Below are 17,588 nucleotides of genomic sequence, written 5' to 3' on the forward strand. Positions count from 1 at the left end.
CTGGCAGTCGCTCCACGGTAAATCACTTCAGTCTTTCCTCCTCCAAATTGACGGCAGCCAGTGAGACTAGTTTCAGTCGAGAGACGTGAAGAAATGTCAGCGTAACCGTGGCGAGGGCACGGCAACATCATCCAGGCTTTTGTTCAACAGTCTCGTGACCTGAAGATTTACATAGAGCTACAATAAAGCCAGAGCCGGGATCCACCCACACACACGGAGCCTCGTCTAAAGCACATCAACATCTTCACAGCTGAGGGCTTTCAAAGCCACAGGATCACTCATGTAGATGTGTGACATCTGTGGGTGCCGGGGGGGGGGGGGGGGGGGGGGCGGACCCCAGCTCGTGTTTCCCTCTGATCACGTTCACGATTGTGAGGTTGACAATGAAAACAACGGTTCTGAGGATTCCATGATGTCGCCGCGTTCGCTTTGTTTGTGTGACCGAGGCCTGTGACCTTCAGTAAGTCGTTAGAACAAGCTCATCACGTTTCACAGTTTGTACAGTAAACGTAGTGTGGAGGTTTTCCCAACTGAATAATCATGTCCTGTTCATGTTTCCTAGATTTAATGTGTACGATTCTTAGCTACTATGTATTTTTGACAGTTTCTGTTAAGTTATACATCACCTGACTGCACTGCAACATGTTAAGATCTGCTTTTCGTCACATGATGTTAACCTATCTTTAGATTTTGATAATTAGTAGAAGCACTTTACACAAGATTATTCAAATATTTTCAGAATCTATTGTTTGAGTTATTGTCAAACAAAAGTACCACATGTGATTTCAGCTTCTCTTTATTATAGGGTTGTAAGTGGAGTTCTTTAAGGCTTTAATTGTCCATCAAACAACAAGAAATTTCATGTAGAGCAGAAACAATCAATTCATAATCAATCAGCAAGTGTTAAACAGTTTAAGTTTCTGCAGTGAAGTCAGTGTTAAATAAAATAAACTGTGAGGAGCTGCAGCTTTTCTTTGTCTTTTCATTGTGAACTGACTTTGATTGTTGGCCTGTTAGAGCAAGTTCAACATGTGACCTTTGGCTTTGAAATGTTTGTGATTTCGCTGTTTTTTGAACATTTCCTGAACCAAACACTAAATCGATCGTGGAAATGATCATCAGTTGCAGACACAACCTCTGATTAATGAATATTTGTCATGTTTTTTGTGGAAATATTATGGAAAAACTGCTCATCCATAAGTAAACGATAGATTAATAGATGATGAAAAGGTTTTGTTGCACACCTCAAGAGTCTTTAACGGCAGTTTCTGATTAAATCTCTGTAGGAAAAGTGCAAATCTTTGACAGAATACATGTAAACAGAGACTTTTCACTGACGAGATCCATCAGTGTGTCACTTAAAACAAACTGCATCACTTTCACTTATTCACCTTCATTCACGCTGCTGCGAAACTAATTCCAAACCCTTTGAAATGACAAAATCAAACAGTGACTATAATAATAAATAAAATCACGTCGGCTTAAAAAAAACTAACATTTATTTTAATTTGTTTCATTTACAAACAATGTTCAAAAAAAAAATCCATTGGATGTCCTGCAGCTGTCAGAGTCCATGTAGAAGAAAAAAACACACATGGCCTCCACTAAACAGTTTCCTGTTTGTGATCAGCTGAGACATCAGAGGAGGGCAAGCAACAAAAACACACATTTAAAAGATGATGACAAACAACCATTCAGAGGAAAAGCACAAAGAAAACCGCCTTGAACATGAGGGACATGAAAATAAAACAGCTGATGTGTTTAATCTGGCGTGCAGAGCTTTCGTATGAAGCAAAACTGTGTCACGTCACGATGTCAGAGCTGAAAGTAGAAAAAGGTCAACTGCCTAAACATGCATGAGTGTGATGTGTGCGTATTTGAATATAGATCCAGTGTGTGAAGACACTCGTGCAGTTTGAATAGTGCTTCAGTCTCATTGAGGAGCACTTCATGTCACACACACTAAAACAACAGGTAAATTTGAAACTACATGATCACTGTTTATCACTGATGATACGGTCAGGATGGAAAACAAACCCAATCTAGAAAACAAAATGTTTCCACTTCAGCTAAAATCATGAAAGAGATATTTGTAAAAACTCTTCTGAGCCATGTTCACATATAAAAACTATTCAGCCTTCCTACGATTGTATCATGGTAACAGCTGAATGACGGAGGTGGAGAGAGACTCATCTGTGGGTCTTGTGCCTTATACAAGTTCTCACTCTAGTGGTCAGTATATGAACTGCAGGTGGTTATGGCCATGCTAGGAGGGACGGACAGCTGCTGGAAGCAAAGTGTTTCTTCATGCTGGTGTCGTCCAAGTGTGGATGATGTCGAGTTCTCAGGAGCTGAAGTGGTTGGTGCGATTTAACGTCCTGGAGGAATGTTACAGTCCAAAGCGGGCGGGGGTGCGTCTGGGTGTCATGGGGGTCTGCTCTTTTCTTCCCGGTGTGCAGATTTTCACCGCCCTGGATCAGAGAGGGATGGAAAGTCTTAGTTTTGAGAGACAATATACTTAAGTTTTCAGTCTCATCTTTACATTAAATCACATGCTAAACACTTCTGACAATAGGGAGGTGTGTTAGGTCCAGTGAGCAGGTAAAAACTTGACTGTGCAGCTGAAAGAAGCAGCAGGACTGGAGAAGAGTGAAAAGACGAGCTGGTGTCTCTGTGAAGAGAGTTGGGACGTAGAGCCTGACGCCTCTGACAGCACAATCTATCATCTTTAACTACAGTGGCGTGACACCCTCACACTGCCCACACGTCCCCCGTCTCTCCATCTTTCTCTCTCACACACACACGCACACACACACCTGCAGCAATTACAGCCATCAGGCCATAACCCCCTTCTGTCACTGTGTCCCTCTGTCTGTTCACTTCAGGAGAAATTGTTGTTTCTGATACTCGGGAGTCGACTTGTTTTATGACAGCGATTCTCACATGTGGAGATTTAGAGAATGATGTTGATACCAATATTAGGAAATACAAAATGTTAGATACCAATATATCAAACCCATAAATATACTATACATTTGTCAATAATTCCTAAGATTTATTATGTAATTGATGCTTGATATTTTAAAGTTTAACCATAAATGTAACTATAAATGAAAAGATAACAAATAAATATATACAACAAAAAATTATATTTATATAAAATACAAACATAAATGTGGTCTCTTATTAACTTATATAAACGCTGATATGTTCATATCATCTGCCAAATGATATATGGTTCGGGCTCTAATGTAGAAACGAAGAGTTCATGTCTAGGATTTGAACCCAGATTTGGTTTTTACTAACTAATCTGCATGTAAGACCATTTACATTAGGTTATACCTATTTTATAATACAATCTAGAGAAATCCACTTATTTCCATGAATTTCTGTACAATATGAAAACAATGAACACCTGCTCATTGGATTATGACACAACAGTGTAACCTTTAACAAATATTAAGTCATACGTGTCTGAAGTTGTGGGAAAATGTTCATCATAAATCAACACATATTTAGCTGGATTAAAATGGTAAGTAGTGAGCGAAATAAGCTTTTTTTGGTTTGTATATTTGTTTGAGGAGTATGAACATGTTTATCTCCAGCTGTATGAGAAATACATCTAAATAAATCACAAATTATAATCTTCATCAGAAACAGCCTAAACTGTATAAAGAGTTATGCAAATCTGAGATGAATTTGATGCCAACGTTTAGTATCATCTACAGACTAATTTCTTTAAGTGTAATTGGTCTATAACATATAACATAAACTCTCTTCACATTGTATTGTAAACTCTTGGTCTTATTATGTACGTGCCTTGAGATAAGGTATGTTGTGACTTGGCTCTATGCAAATTAAATTTGATTTGAAATGTTGAATTTTGTCCCAGCCCCAAAGATAATTAATTGAAAGTCATGTAAGACAAAGAAAAAACCTAAATTAAGTTTGACATGTTCAGTGAGGTTTAATATTCAGCCCTATGTAAATTAAAGGAGTGAAATAGTCCTGTTAGTGTTTCACACGTCACATCACACCACTGATCTGTGCTAGTGGGCAGGCAGACAGGTGACGAGCAGCCGCCACATGAAGGTGAAGCCAACAAAACATTTCATCATGGTCGCACTGAACTCGTAGAGGAAAAGCTTGTGAGGCCGCAGGACAAAGGAAGCCGAGAGCCCAGGAGAGCCTTCAGTGTTCATTATCACATGTTCAGCTTCCTCTGCTTAAATCTAATTCATAATCACACTCCAGGTATACGATCATTTTGAAAAGAACCGTCACAGGCGTCGTCACACAAACTCAGGACAGATAAACCAGCTGATTAATTAACTATAAAGGTTCTTTTTAAAATCTGTCTTTATAACATTACCTCTCTCTGTGTAAAGCTGTGGGCGGGTGTGAAATTAATTTTTTGGTCTAATTTGAAAATGAACGTTCTCCTCCGTTCCCTACTCTGCTATGGCACAATTTAAATTGCTGCAGTAATGGGGGTCAGCCAGGAGTCAATATTATTTCTTTTTGTCTCGTCTGGAGGGACCAGAGGTGAGAAAAGCTCATCAGGAAGAGTGAGAGAGTTGGAGGGGAGAGAGTGGGAGGGGGGAGGGCAGAAGCTATGGATTGGCAGCGAGCTAGGTAAATTAAACGTTTCTATCTGTGTATGGAAAATGAAGGCCATGGGGGACTATTGTTGGATGAGCCCGTGTGTGGAGAGGAACCAAAAGGAGGAGAGATGGTAGCAGACTTACTTAACGCTGCCGGTGTTGCTCTTCTTATCCTGCTCCTCTCGGCGCGCTTTCAGCTGCTCCTCAGCCAGGGACATCTCCTCCTCCATGTTGGTGATCTCCTCCTTGGCCCGACGACGGTTCTCCTGAGAAAAGGAATAAATAAGACAAATATTAAGTTCACTTTTAGTCAATGCAGAGTGTGAGTATATACAGGCACAAGGTATATTTAAGGAATGACCAAAAGTATGAGGACATCCAACTGTGATTTTTCATCACATCTAAAACCTGGATGGACATTAATATGCTGCGACCAGACTTCAGGACTTGGCTGCAGTCTTTGCACAACAAATCTGTATTTTTATTTTTCATACGTGTTAATCTGTGATAAATTAAAAATCGTCACGAACAGAAAGCTTGCATACTGAGTCCAATGCATTTTACTATTCTATTTGTTTTGATTCTCAGTGGGGATGGAGTTGAGCGTCTCGTCTTACCTGTCTGCTTCTCCCTGCATGTTTGATACTGTAAAACATGGGCCCCATTTCTGCCAGCCACTCTCCATCTACTGCAGTGACACACTGCATGTACTCCTACAACACAAAGCACAAGTTTAACATCAACAACACATGTATCATCAATTGTTTTCATGCTGTTTAAGTTAATAAGTGAACCTATTCCTTACCTTGGTGGTCATGACAAGCTCGTGGTAGATGATGTAATCGGGGGTGTAGCCCATACCAAACAGAGAGCTGGTGGGATGGAGGTGGCAGGGCATGCCTGTCCTCACGTTCACATATTCACCAATGCCCTGGGAGCAAACACATGCAGAAATAACACATTCAATGTGCCACTCAGAATTTCTGGATGAGGCAAAGGGAGTCTGTGTAGAGAAGTGTGTGTGTGTGTGTGTGTGTGTGTGTGTGTGTGTGTGTGTGTGTGTGTGTGTGTGTGTGTGTGTTTACACTTTAAGGTCGAACCAAAGCAGATCATCTGGGCTAATTTGCTTCTTCACCAGGCTGAGGCAGCAGGAAAATAAATGACTATATGAATATATCCAGCACTGCTGTGATTGCTTGGGTTAGTTGGCTACTCATAAGTTAAACTGAGAACCTTGATTATATTGTCATGATTTCAAATTCCCTTCCAGATCTTCGCACTGAGGCCAGACAGGATATTTCACCACTCTGTAATTATGCTTCCACAACCAGTTGCCGCTGGGCGTGACATATTAACCGAGGAAAGCCCACAGAGCAGACGGTACCTTCAGCTTGGCAGCCTGGTGGAAGTAAGCAGCACATATGCACTTCCTGATTATGTCCCAGTCTGAGCCACAGGAAACCAGGTTCATCCTCTGCTGCACCATGATGTCCTTTAACTGAGAGCGCACCTCACGCACCTGCACAGAACCGAAAATACTGAAGTTTAAGTAGAAATATAGAAACAAGCTCAAATCAAATGTTTGAGGGGAAAAGACATCACTAAGCATCACAAAATGAATGATCAGAAGCCATATTACTGACTAAATGTACTGATCAGGCCTCAAAGGACCTGGATTGTATGATACATGTATTCAAACATCTGACTAAAGGTGGGAAAACAACCCAAAGTGTAGATTGAGAAATGTGCCTGCAGGAATTTAGTGCAAACTGAACGACAGGTTTTCAGTGAGCAGTGGGAGTCTGACCTTGCGCATGGCCTTGGTGTGGATGAAGTGGTCATTGCACCAGATGCTGGAGTAATTGTTGTTCTTCCACTGCATGTACACATTCAGGTAAGTGAGGTGGTCGCTCTCTGGGACTGAGAACTTCTCCCTCACCTGGTCACTCTCCTCCTCACGACCCTGCAAAGCAAAATGGAACAAACAATTGTTTTTGACAATGTGGTGGAAACAGGCTGTGAACTAAATGTAGGTACATATTTAAACACCTTTTTTTTCAGCACATCAGATAGGGAACAATGTTAGCACTGAAATGGAGGCAATCTCTTGCAGACCTGGCAAATTTAAGTCCATTATTCACCCTCTGTTCCACAAACGACCTATTCTCTAACCACACTAGTTCTGCTAATTAGTGCTGGGCACAAGGTGTACAGTGGGATTTCTCACTGAAAACAGCCAAAAACTATGTTATTGAAGTAGAGAAACCTGATCTGAACAAGATCAGTCAATTTGTGGGCAGGGAAACTGAAAAATAATCAGCTGAAAAATGTTATAAGGTGCTATAGAGCTGAGGAAAACTGTAGTCAGGTCATAATTCTCAATGGGTTCATCACTACAAGTGACCCCATATTCATATGACCCCACTATAAATATATAAGTATGGATCAGAGCCACGTTAACATAACAATGTAAATCAGCCAAGGAGGTTATATTTTCATTGCTGTTTGTTTGTCTGTCAGCAGGATTACTCAAAAACTACTGAACCTATTTCCATGAAATTTTGCAGAGGGGTGGGACGTGACCCACGGAAGAACCTATTAAATTTTGGAGAGGATCCAGATAAACAGACGGATCCAGGATTTATTTTCTCACAGACAGGGCGTTACCCTTGGCAGAGGTATGCAGCCTCTGAGCACCCTCTAGTTTTTTTTTTTTAATTTAACAATAAGGTTGGCAGCCTCCCATCTATTTTGTACTGGGACTTCACAAAAAGTGGACAAACGTTATTTCAGTTGTGTATCAGCATTTCAGTCACAAAGTAATCAAATGAGATGTACTTTTGGTCTGTAGAAGATGGCCGGCACAGACAACATGGAGACGATGATGAGGATGTCAGCACTGCAGCCCATGTCGCAGGACACAATAAGCATCTTGGAGAGGGCAGGGTCGAGGGGAAACTCCACCATCAGACGACCCGTTGGTGTCAAAGAGCCTGAAAGGGCAAAAGAGAACACAATTGGAAGGTCACACAGGAGCATGATACTTGAAAAATATAGAGAGAACAAGAATAAGCCAAGTGATAAGCTTCTTTTCCATCAAAAGCCTGCTGGCGTGTGAGTGAAGCAAGTATAATGTGACACTTATTTGTCTATCGCCGTGAGAGAGCAGGATGAACTGCTGACAGTTGAGAATACTTGTACAGAAAAAAAAAAGAGAGTGAGATCAAAAACTTTGCCAGTTCTGATTTAAATGATTAGACGAGAGAGTCTAAGAAGCTTATTAGGAGAAAAAGCAGAGAAGCAGAGCAGCCAGTTTGGGGCAGGTAAGCCTTAATCAGAGATAATCTGCTGTTAACACACCATACAGGGAATCATCAAAAGTCCCCCCCTATCCCCAAATCCCTAAATCCCCTGGAATCTGACTAAGGATGAGACGGAAATGAGACCCGACCAGTCAAATCAAACACAGGATCAGTAACTAGGCAATTACTCCACTGGCTAAACCTCAAAACTACTTCCTTCAGGCCTGTTTGCAGTGTCTGCATCACTGCAGCATCCACAACACAAGATGTGTTTGTGGTGTCAGCAGCATAATGTAGCAGCTCAGAGCGGCACTGAGAGGAAAATACGAGCCTCAAATCCACAATATCCTCCATAACATCATCATTATTAGAAGCCATAAAAATTATCTGAACTGAGCTGATGTAAAACTTTATTTTAAATTGTATTAAATGTTATTCTATAGAAAAATATAATTTTGTCTTACTCTTGGAAAATAATTAGTTTAAGGACTGTAACTAATTAACATGATTATTTTCATTAGTATCTGATTAGAGTCCAAAATAGGTCTATAAAATGTCATTTGATATGGATAAAGTTAAAAAAAGGACAGATTAATGTCCTAAAATCCCCAGTGGTGTTCACAACTTGCATGTTTTAGTCATTGAGCGTAGTTTATTCTCACATTAGACACAGAAAAACTAGGGAAAGCTTCACACTTTTGCTTGAAAACTAGAAATTCTAATTCTGAGTGACATGGCAAAAATAAAGCTGTTATAACTAGTTGTGAAAGTTTTTCAACTCAAAACATATTAAAATATCAATCATACTAAAAACACACTGTATATGTATGTATCACGATGACATCATATGCCTGTTCACCACCCACCTGTGTTGTCCAGAGCCCCCAAGATCCAGAGCTGGTACATGGAGTTGAGCATGTTGTCCTCCGGTGGTGGATCCATGAAGTGGAAGAGAAGCAAATCCTGAACGCCCAGAGACTTCAACAGCAGGACAACGTTTGCCAGGTTGGTCCTCTGGATCTCTGGTATGGTGGTGGTCAGCATCTCATTCTTATAAGCACTCTGAGTATAAAGCCTGGACAGAGAGGAGGGCACAGAGAAAGACAAAGAGTAAAATTGAAACAACCAATAAAAAAATCTGTTAATTTTAATTAAGTAAAATATAAGAGTTTATATCTCAAGAACAATGTGAATGTATATGGACATTCTGCAATTTTGTGTGTGGAAATTTCTATGTGAGTGGAGAAAACCAGCACGCAACACACACACACACAATTTGTTACTAAACTACCTTAACTGTAACTACTTGGTGTAAAGCTGTGTAAAGAATGTTAACTAATAAAAACATAAAAGTATTAAAACTTGTTACTGCTCTCAGGAGTCCATAAAAACGAATGACAAAATAAGAATATCTTTCTTTATTCTAATTAAAACCTCAGGTTAGGAAAAGCTTTGCTGAAACCTGAACGTGGAAAACTTTGTGCCTGTAAGTGAATGCTGACAGCAGACAAGTGCCTGACTATTACCTGTAACACTGTCCTGGTCCTGTACGTCCTGCTCTGCCTGAACGCTGGTTGGCATTAGCCTGGCTGATGGGATAAACCTGTAGTGCATCCATTCCAATACGTGGATTGAAAACCTGTTGACAGAAGAAGTCAGAAAAACATAAATGGTGTCAGTTTGCATAAATATTGCACAGAAGAAAATGTTTTGTGATAAACGGCAGCATGGTAAGTTTACAATTCATTTAAAATGTGACTGAGGCTTTGGAGTACCTTAAGTTTGCAGTATCCTGAATCCACCACAAACATAATTCCATCCACAGTGAGGGAAGTCTCAGCAATGTTTGTTGCAACAATACATTTCCTCACACCATCTGGAGCCTAACACAGAATAAAAGAAAGGAAACCAGCAGATTATGTTCTCTATCTCATCTTCATTACAATTATTCAAAGACAAAGTGCAGAATTTTGTGTGAAATAATGGAAAATCCATTTGCATGTACAAAAACAACATTACTATCAGTGACTGATAAAAACCTTCTGGAAGATCTTGGCCTGGAGGTCAGACGGCAGCTGGGAGTAAATGGGAAGCACAGCAAGAGGCGGAGCGTTCTCCAAGTCCTCTAACCGCTCCACGATCTGATCTGAGGTCACCTGCAGGGACAAGAAAATACTCAATAAGTTCAGAACACACAATGGACAATACCTCTTGTTCCTTGTCAACAGAGATAGTTTAGAATAGATAAGGATTTAATTTTCTTGATTACACAGATTACTTCATACATAGAAATCTACAAAAAAATTATTTTTCTACATGAAATTCAAATCAGTCACTTGGCTAAAACATCAAGCATTTCCCTCACCTCAATATCCTCCTGTCCGGGCATAAAAATAAGAATGTCTCCCACCAACCCACTGAGGTGGATCTGCAGCGCCTGTTTCACTGCTGCCTCCACATAGTCCTCCTGAGGAGTCTACACATCGCAGAACACAACAAATCAGCCCAACATGAAACAAAACAACTCAAACACAATACTTTTAATTCAGATTTACAAAATTAAAGATGTATTATGTAAAAAATTAATAAATAAATAAATAAAAAATTAAATGGAAGCATCATCATACCTTGCTAAACAAGATGTCTACTGGAAACGTTCTTCCTGGGATATGAAATATTGGTACATTCCCAAAAAATGCTGCAAACTTGTCTGAGTCCATAGTTGCAGAAGTAACTATGAGTTTCAAATCAGTACGTCGAGATACAACCTGGCAGGAAACAGTGGATAAAAGTGACAAAGTGAGTACCATAGACTGAATCACACAGCCACACACAGTTGCCTGTTCTGTAAATAACCAAAATAGATTGGTCTTTAATGTAGTTGTATACTGACCTCACGTAACAAACCAAACAGTACATCAGTATTCAGGGAGCGCTCATGAGCCTCGTCCATGATAACAGCGCTGTAGTGGTCCAGGTCGGACTCCCTCAGTGACTCTCTGAGCAGGATACCGTCCGTCATGTACTTTATCAGAGTTTTCTCTGATGTACAGTCCTCAAAGCGGATTGCATAGCCCACCTGCAGGGAACAGTTTTAATCAATAAATACTAAGAATATCAACAAAGCTTAAAATAAAAAATGCAATCAAATATAAAAGTTATTACTTAATCTACTCTTATCTAATATTTAAGTCTCTCCGATGTTTTCCTTCAATGATGTTTCTCAGTTCAGACCCAACTAAACTCCATGCCAGCATTACGTTTTCATTTTGTCCACTAGATGGTGTTATTACATCACAAATGACTTTGTATGAAGTGTGTGCCAGAAGGACCCTCAGACAAGCCATTGCATCTAGCCTAGCTGCAGAAATTAATGAAACTACTTAATAAAAAATAATCGATGTTAATCTACATTTTAGATGATTAGACATTTTATATTGAAACTGTTTAGACACACCATTAAAGCTGCTGCCATGATTGTTTGTGTAGTGTCTGTTCCCAGATCTCAACAATTCAATTATGTTTTATTAAATGTTATCTTCAACATAGCAAATTAGAATTAGAATCAATAAATCATACTTCCCTTAAATTTTAAAGTTGCCAAATTAGCTACAACTACAAATGAGCTCCTGAATAGATTTTCTCCATATATATATTTTTTTTTTACAACATTGTCTTTCTATCCAAAGCAAATTAATTTATATTGGACATTCATTTTGTTTGGACAATCAGAGATGATGCAGCTGGTTGTCTGCTCGAGCTCCTCTCACCTCTTCTCCCAGGTTGGTGCCGATCTCCTCGCTGACTCTCTTGGCCACACTCATTGCTGCCACTCTCCTGGGCTGAGTACATCCCACCATGCCGTAGCTTGTGTATCCATCCTCATGCAGGTACTGGGTCAGCTGCGTAGTCTTCCCGCTGCCTGTTTCCCCAACAACAATCACTATGCTGTTGTCCCTGCAGATGGACAGTAAACAGTCCAAATTATAACTCAGTCAAAGAAAAACTGATCAGTTTTGATGCGAACACTCTGGGTAACAATACCTAATGATGTTAAGAAGTTGCTGTCTGACAGCAAAGATAGGAAGGTATTGTCTCTGCTCCAGAAGAGTCTTCTTTTTCGCAAAGTCACTGCTGGCCTCTGTCTTATCTTTCATGTGGTCAGCAAATTTCTGCTCTGCTCTGTAAGACAGACCAAACAAATTGGAAAAAATGAATTTGGTGGGACAGACAATCTCCTTCTACATTTCTGTTAATTAAGCCCATCCACTATGAAAAATACATTTTGAAATTTCACCTATAGTCAACTTTGCCATCTTCGCCTACTGCTTTGCCTCCATCTTCATCCTCTTTCTTCTTGATCCCCATGATATCTCCCAACTTGGTGCCCGCCAGTTCCCAGTGTTTGTGCTGTGCCTGAAAAGAGAATTGTTCCAATTATATCATGTGTTTATGAAGACTGGAGCTTCAGGTTGCATTTCCATGCACATCCAACAACCAGAAAGATGACAAAGCATTTGGTGTCACATTTATCAAGTTGTTTTACTTTGCTGATGATCGTTTGCAGTGAAAATGTCATCATTCGACCAGGTAAGGTAAACATACATAACTTATTTACTGCTGTGATGAAGTTAGACAGCATTTGCTTTATCAAATGGAAAGGTGTTAACCAACGAACCCCATTAACATTTCTCAACAGCAGAGAGAAGATCATGTCTGTTATTTATATCTCACTGCAAAAAGATGGAAACATCAAATTTTAAACACATACCGGTTTTAAGTTAATACATCAACAGCAGTGATATTAACTGTCTATCAACACTTGGTAGGTATACTATTACTTCCTCTACTAATCTTGAACAACTTGCATTTCACCAAACTAAACAACTACTGGTACCTTCTCTAGGCCTTGTGTCATTTCCCTCACAGTGTCAGTTCTGTGCATGTTTGCTACTGAAACATACTTTACATATCATACCTGCATACTGTTGTATGATTTAAAATGTATGGGTATTCAGCCTGCCAGATGTAATTATTTGAGTCAGTGTTATTTTTGAATGCTTTAACCAGTGAGAGCTACAGACATCCAGGACTGTTCATAGTCATTTTATAGTATTCTCATACTAACAGCATTACTGAATAATGTGTTGACCCTCCCAAACAGGGTCAAACAGCATCACATACATATGTAAAGACCTGATCGGGAGCAGGACCACACAGCCACTGTACTGTAAATTAGTAAAATAATAGTAATTATCAATCCAACCAACCTTCTTGCGTTCCTTCTGCTCACGGTGTTTGCGGACGAGCTGGCTGCCTTTTCGAGAGATAATGGCCATGTCAGAGGTAGCATCTTTCACAGGAATGACAGGCTCTGGCTGCAACAGACCAAGCAAACACACACACACACATTAAAACAAAACAAACAACTCAAGTTCAAGACAATGAATAATTGTTAAATATTCTAGTCTTGGTCACCTGTTTTGTGAAGACTATTCTTCCATCCAGGAAAGGAGGGACTAGATTGTGAACCAGCAGGTGAACCTTAGCAGCATTGTCTTCCTCAAAGTCTTCATCCACCTCCAACCTTTGCACCACACCACTGGTCAGCATACGGTTGGTCTCCCACCGCTCATTATCCTGAGAAAAGAAATACAGCTTGTTAAAAAGACATGCTAACACAGACAATAGCACCAAAAAAAACCAAAAGACAAATAAGTACACAGACACAGTTTTGTATATGTCTGTGCAGGCACGCAGTTCTGAATAGGTTGATATGAAGCACTGTACCTCATTGATCTGTCGCTTCTGGGCAGATATTCTTTTCTGTGTCTGCTTCTGAAGGATCTGTTCTCTTTTCTTCACATATTCTTCAGATGTGGAAGTGAAAGGGTTGTGGAACTCATCATAGCCTTCATCCATCATGTACCAATCTCTGTCAGCTTGCTGCAAAACAGTGATGAATAGGAGTTGTATAAAAAACCTTATCAACAGAAAATAGCAAATAGCTTTAATGAGGCTAAAATGAGGGACAACTACACCACTCACCTTCTGGTCATCCTCCCACTGTTCTTTCTCACCCTCATTATCAAACATAAATCCTCCTTCACCATCTTCTTTCCTACCTGAGGAAGAAATATCACCAGATTAAGTAATGGTATCAGACATAGAGTATTCCAATCTTACATGTGAGCATAAATGGCTTGTTTTCAGTATAGTACCTTTTCCTTGTGATAATCGAGGTGTAGAACCCAAATGCTTTCTGTCATTGGCCCACTCGTTGTACTTATAGGATGGGGTAGGCAGGGGTGTGTCATCAGGGTAACGTCCTCTGACAGACCTAAACACATAGCAGACACATGCTATGTAGGCATCAAGTAGCATTTTTTTTCCCCACATGAAACTAAGGCTTTGAGGGAAAGGGAAGGAACATGTAAGACAGAATGGATAATGGATGTTTTACCTGTCCCTCCTCTCACTTTCTCGGCCAGAACGATGACTTCGCTCTGAGCGATCAGACTCTCTGTTAGATGGGGCTGGGGATGGAGATTCCCACTGGGAATGCCTTGAACTGGCATAACCACTGTCATCCTCTTCCCAGTTTGAGCGTGAGGGTGTGACACCATCTGTTTGAAATTAAATTTAACAATGTAAAGAATGTGTTTTGTATAGATACTAATGATGATGAAATTATGATAAAAAGAAATATTAAGGTAAATTACCTCTTGGACGATGCTGTGGTGTCAGAGGTTCATCTCTTTTACTTCCCCGGCTGATGCGATCGGACCAGCCATCTCTCTGCGAGCGCTCACTGCGCTCTGACCGGCTACTGCTGCTTCCACGACTATGGCCACCCTCTCGCTCATCTGAAAGACAGAGACAAGGTACGGTTAGTCTCAACAATGCTGCCTGCTGAACAGGGCTACAAATACCATTAGCTTTCAATGCTGACTCACCTTCCAATTATGTTTTCAAATACTCAATCCATTTTACAACAAATAAAGAAATCTAATAATCATTAAATGTGATTTATTATTGTAATGTTTCATTTTATTATAGTTTATCATTAATATATAGTAAAAAAAAGTCTAATCGCACTAAAGCAGTGTTACATGACTGCTTCATAATTAGACTCACCTCTTTCACTCCTTCTGTCTCTGCCCTTATCTCTGCTCCTTTCTCTGTCTCTTTCTCTGTTCTTGTCTTCTTTGGAGGAGGCGTAGACTCCATGCTCACGTTTGTCTTTCTCTCTCTGCTGGTGTCTTTGTTTGAACTCTTCACTGACCCCTCCGGGGTTTGAGGGTGTCTCAGAGCCAGTCACACGATACTTCCTGCTGGGGAGTCAAAAATAATATTTTACACATTAGTAGATTACTACAGTCACGTATACTAACCCTAACCCAACCTGGAGGGGTATTGGCAAGCTATTTTCGAAGCTCTTTCCATAGTATTAATGGTTAGAATTGATCCAGACCCCCTCATGTTGCTGTTTGGAATTATTCCTGAGGGGATGCAGCTGCCTGATGGGGATCAAAGGGTCGTAGCTTTCACAACCCTCTTGGCTCGTCGCCTGATACTTTTGAGGTGGAAGGATGCTGTCTTGCCCTCAGTCTCCCACTGGATAAAGGAAGTGCTGTTTAACCTGAAGCTTGAAAAAGTCAGGTACAGACTACGGGGTTCCAAAAGGAAATTTGTTTAGGTGTGGAGATCCCCTCGGATATTGTTTGACAAACCTTTCACACAAATACAGGAATGAATAATGACATCACTAGGCTGGGACCCTTGACACACAACATGCAGCTTCGGTCTGACCTGTAATGATGTCTTATATATTTCTTACATTTTTTTAGTTCATTCCACGGCACTAAGTGCCTTAAATTACGATGGTTTGTCATTGTGTATACACTTCAAAAATGTGCAGGGAGCCAGTGTGGCCAACTGGGTGACAGCAGGAGTAGGGGATGTACGTTGTGGGGTGGGAATTGCATTGTTTTTGGTTTGTGTGTGTAAATTGCGAAATTCAATAAAAAGAACTTTGAAAGAAAGAATAGTATTTATTCTGACACTTACCTCTCCTTCTTAGCACCTCTGTTCTTATCATCATCTTCTTCATCAGACCCAGAGTCACTTTTACCTTCCTCCCAGTCCTTGTAGGAGGAAACCTTTGACTTCTTTCTATTTTTGTCTTCACTTGCATCTGCCTGTTCCTTGCTTTCACGCTCCTTCCGTTTCTGGGCTGCCAGCAGATCCAAGCCCAGCAAAGAGGTGCGTGGGGTGGGTGCCCGAAAAACGTGGGGCTCTGCTGCAGCACTCTTCTTCTTTACTATAAGACCACCAACTTGAGCAGTTGGATCAGTCCCTTCCAGCCTATGGATAGACACATCGTCATCCATAATCTGTGGAGAAATAAGAACATGTGGAGGAGGTGAAAACATGTAACGATACTAAATGTCCAGGACAATCACTGTAATTATCATTCAGTCATTTCTCTGTTATTGTCTCTAATTTATGAATATTAAATAATAATAATAATAATAGTTTGCAGTTGAAAGTTAAAAGCCCATCACAAGTCCCCTGCGTCAAAGTTGGCATTGCAAATGGTTTCTTCAACCAACAATCCAAAACCTGCAGATATTCAGTTACTGTTATAGAAGCTTACGTGAAGACTTTCACATTTTAGAACATATAAAAAGATTATAAATTAGAATATCACTTTAATAACAACTAAGAATATGCTCGTGTTCTTTGTCAATACAATTCATTTCCACAAAACGTTCTCAGTCCTTATTGAAGAAAGTAGGCCTTTGTCTTCATCTACCATCAGAACAATAATTTGACCTATAATGCTCAAAGGGGCGACATAGAATAAAACATTCATATACATAGACACAACATGACAAACAACAATCCCCATAACTTAGCTAATGGCTCGTAACTCATTCAATTCTTTATCACCAACATCCTCGTCTTTGGCTGATTCCTTGGTAAAAGATCACAAGTGTGGACTCGGCTCCATTAGAGCTCTTCTTTTCGTTTAGCGTCAACAGCAACGTTTTTACAGTTTAACGTAAAGACGTTTCCGCGAGAATAGGTTTATTACTGATGAAGAAACATGAAGACATTATATTTCCACAGGTTTAAAATGAGTCTTGTTAGATGACACGAAACACTTACGTACCTCAGGGAGCAGCTAGCGTTAGCTGAGCCGAGGCCGGCTGCTAACCGGGGGGAACTGTCGCCTGGTCCTCCGGGTCTGAAATACAGAAAATATCCGGACAAAACAAATATTTAAATTCAGGTAATGGAGGAAAAGTGGTCCAGGAAACGAAGGACCTCCGTCTGTCACTGAATATGATTCAAAACGCGGCTTTCGAAAACACGACGTATGTGTTTACAACAAGCAAGACGGCAGCCATTGCTATCCCACAATTCTCCGCGTCAGAAAAAAAACCTAGTCAAAGTTTTATTTAAACGGTTGAGTTTGATGGAGTGGAGGAAAAAACAGCGAATAAACTAAATAAACCATGACTACATATAACATATCATTATTAAACCAATCATCTAACCACTGTTATTATAATTAAAATATTACAGGAACAATCCTACAAAATAATAACAATAAACTTAAAAATAAGTAAGAGAAAAGATAAAAATATAAATTACAATATTATTATTTAATTAA

The 17,588-nt window shown here is 40.0% G+C and overlaps 1 protein-coding gene across 2 annotated transcripts; it reads right to left on the reverse strand.

Annotated features, from left to right (window-relative positions):
* Positions 1 to 1,481: 1,481 nt before the first annotated feature.
* dhx38 (DEAH (Asp-Glu-Ala-His) box polypeptide 38) lies at positions 1,482 to 17,359 on the reverse strand. 2 transcript variants are annotated; one of them, XM_020098813.2, is made up of 27 exons: positions 17,085 to 17,359; positions 15,977 to 16,302; positions 15,044 to 15,237; positions 14,629 to 14,772; positions 14,370 to 14,532; positions 14,128 to 14,246; positions 13,955 to 14,031; positions 13,697 to 13,852; positions 13,385 to 13,546; positions 13,177 to 13,284; positions 12,204 to 12,322; positions 11,951 to 12,088; positions 11,677 to 11,863; positions 10,800 to 10,985; positions 10,534 to 10,674; positions 10,272 to 10,382; positions 9,946 to 10,062; positions 9,682 to 9,789; positions 9,433 to 9,545; positions 8,773 to 8,981; positions 7,443 to 7,597; positions 6,412 to 6,567; positions 5,989 to 6,123; positions 5,410 to 5,535; positions 5,222 to 5,317; positions 4,749 to 4,870; positions 1,482 to 2,471 (listed from the first exon to the last, which is right to left on the reverse strand). In XM_020098813.2, exons 2-27 carry the CDS (start codon positions 16,297 to 16,299, stop codon positions 2,390 to 2,392), a joined length of 3,747 nt encoding a protein of 1,248 aa, XP_019954372.2. In that variant the 5' UTR covers positions 16,300 to 16,302; positions 17,085 to 17,359; the 3' UTR covers positions 1,482 to 2,389. The 2 variants fall into 2 exon arrangements, with proteins under 2 accessions (XP_019954372.2, XP_019954371.2); XM_020098812.2 differs by having other exon boundaries at positions 15,044 to 15,240.
* Positions 17,360 to 17,588: the final 229 nt, after the last annotated feature.

This window comes from Paralichthys olivaceus, chromosome 1 (assembly GCF_024713975.1).
Source record: "Paralichthys olivaceus isolate ysfri-2021 chromosome 1, ASM2471397v2, whole genome shotgun sequence".
Lineage (NCBI taxonomy): Eukaryota > Metazoa > Chordata > Actinopteri > Pleuronectiformes > Paralichthyidae > Paralichthys > Paralichthys olivaceus.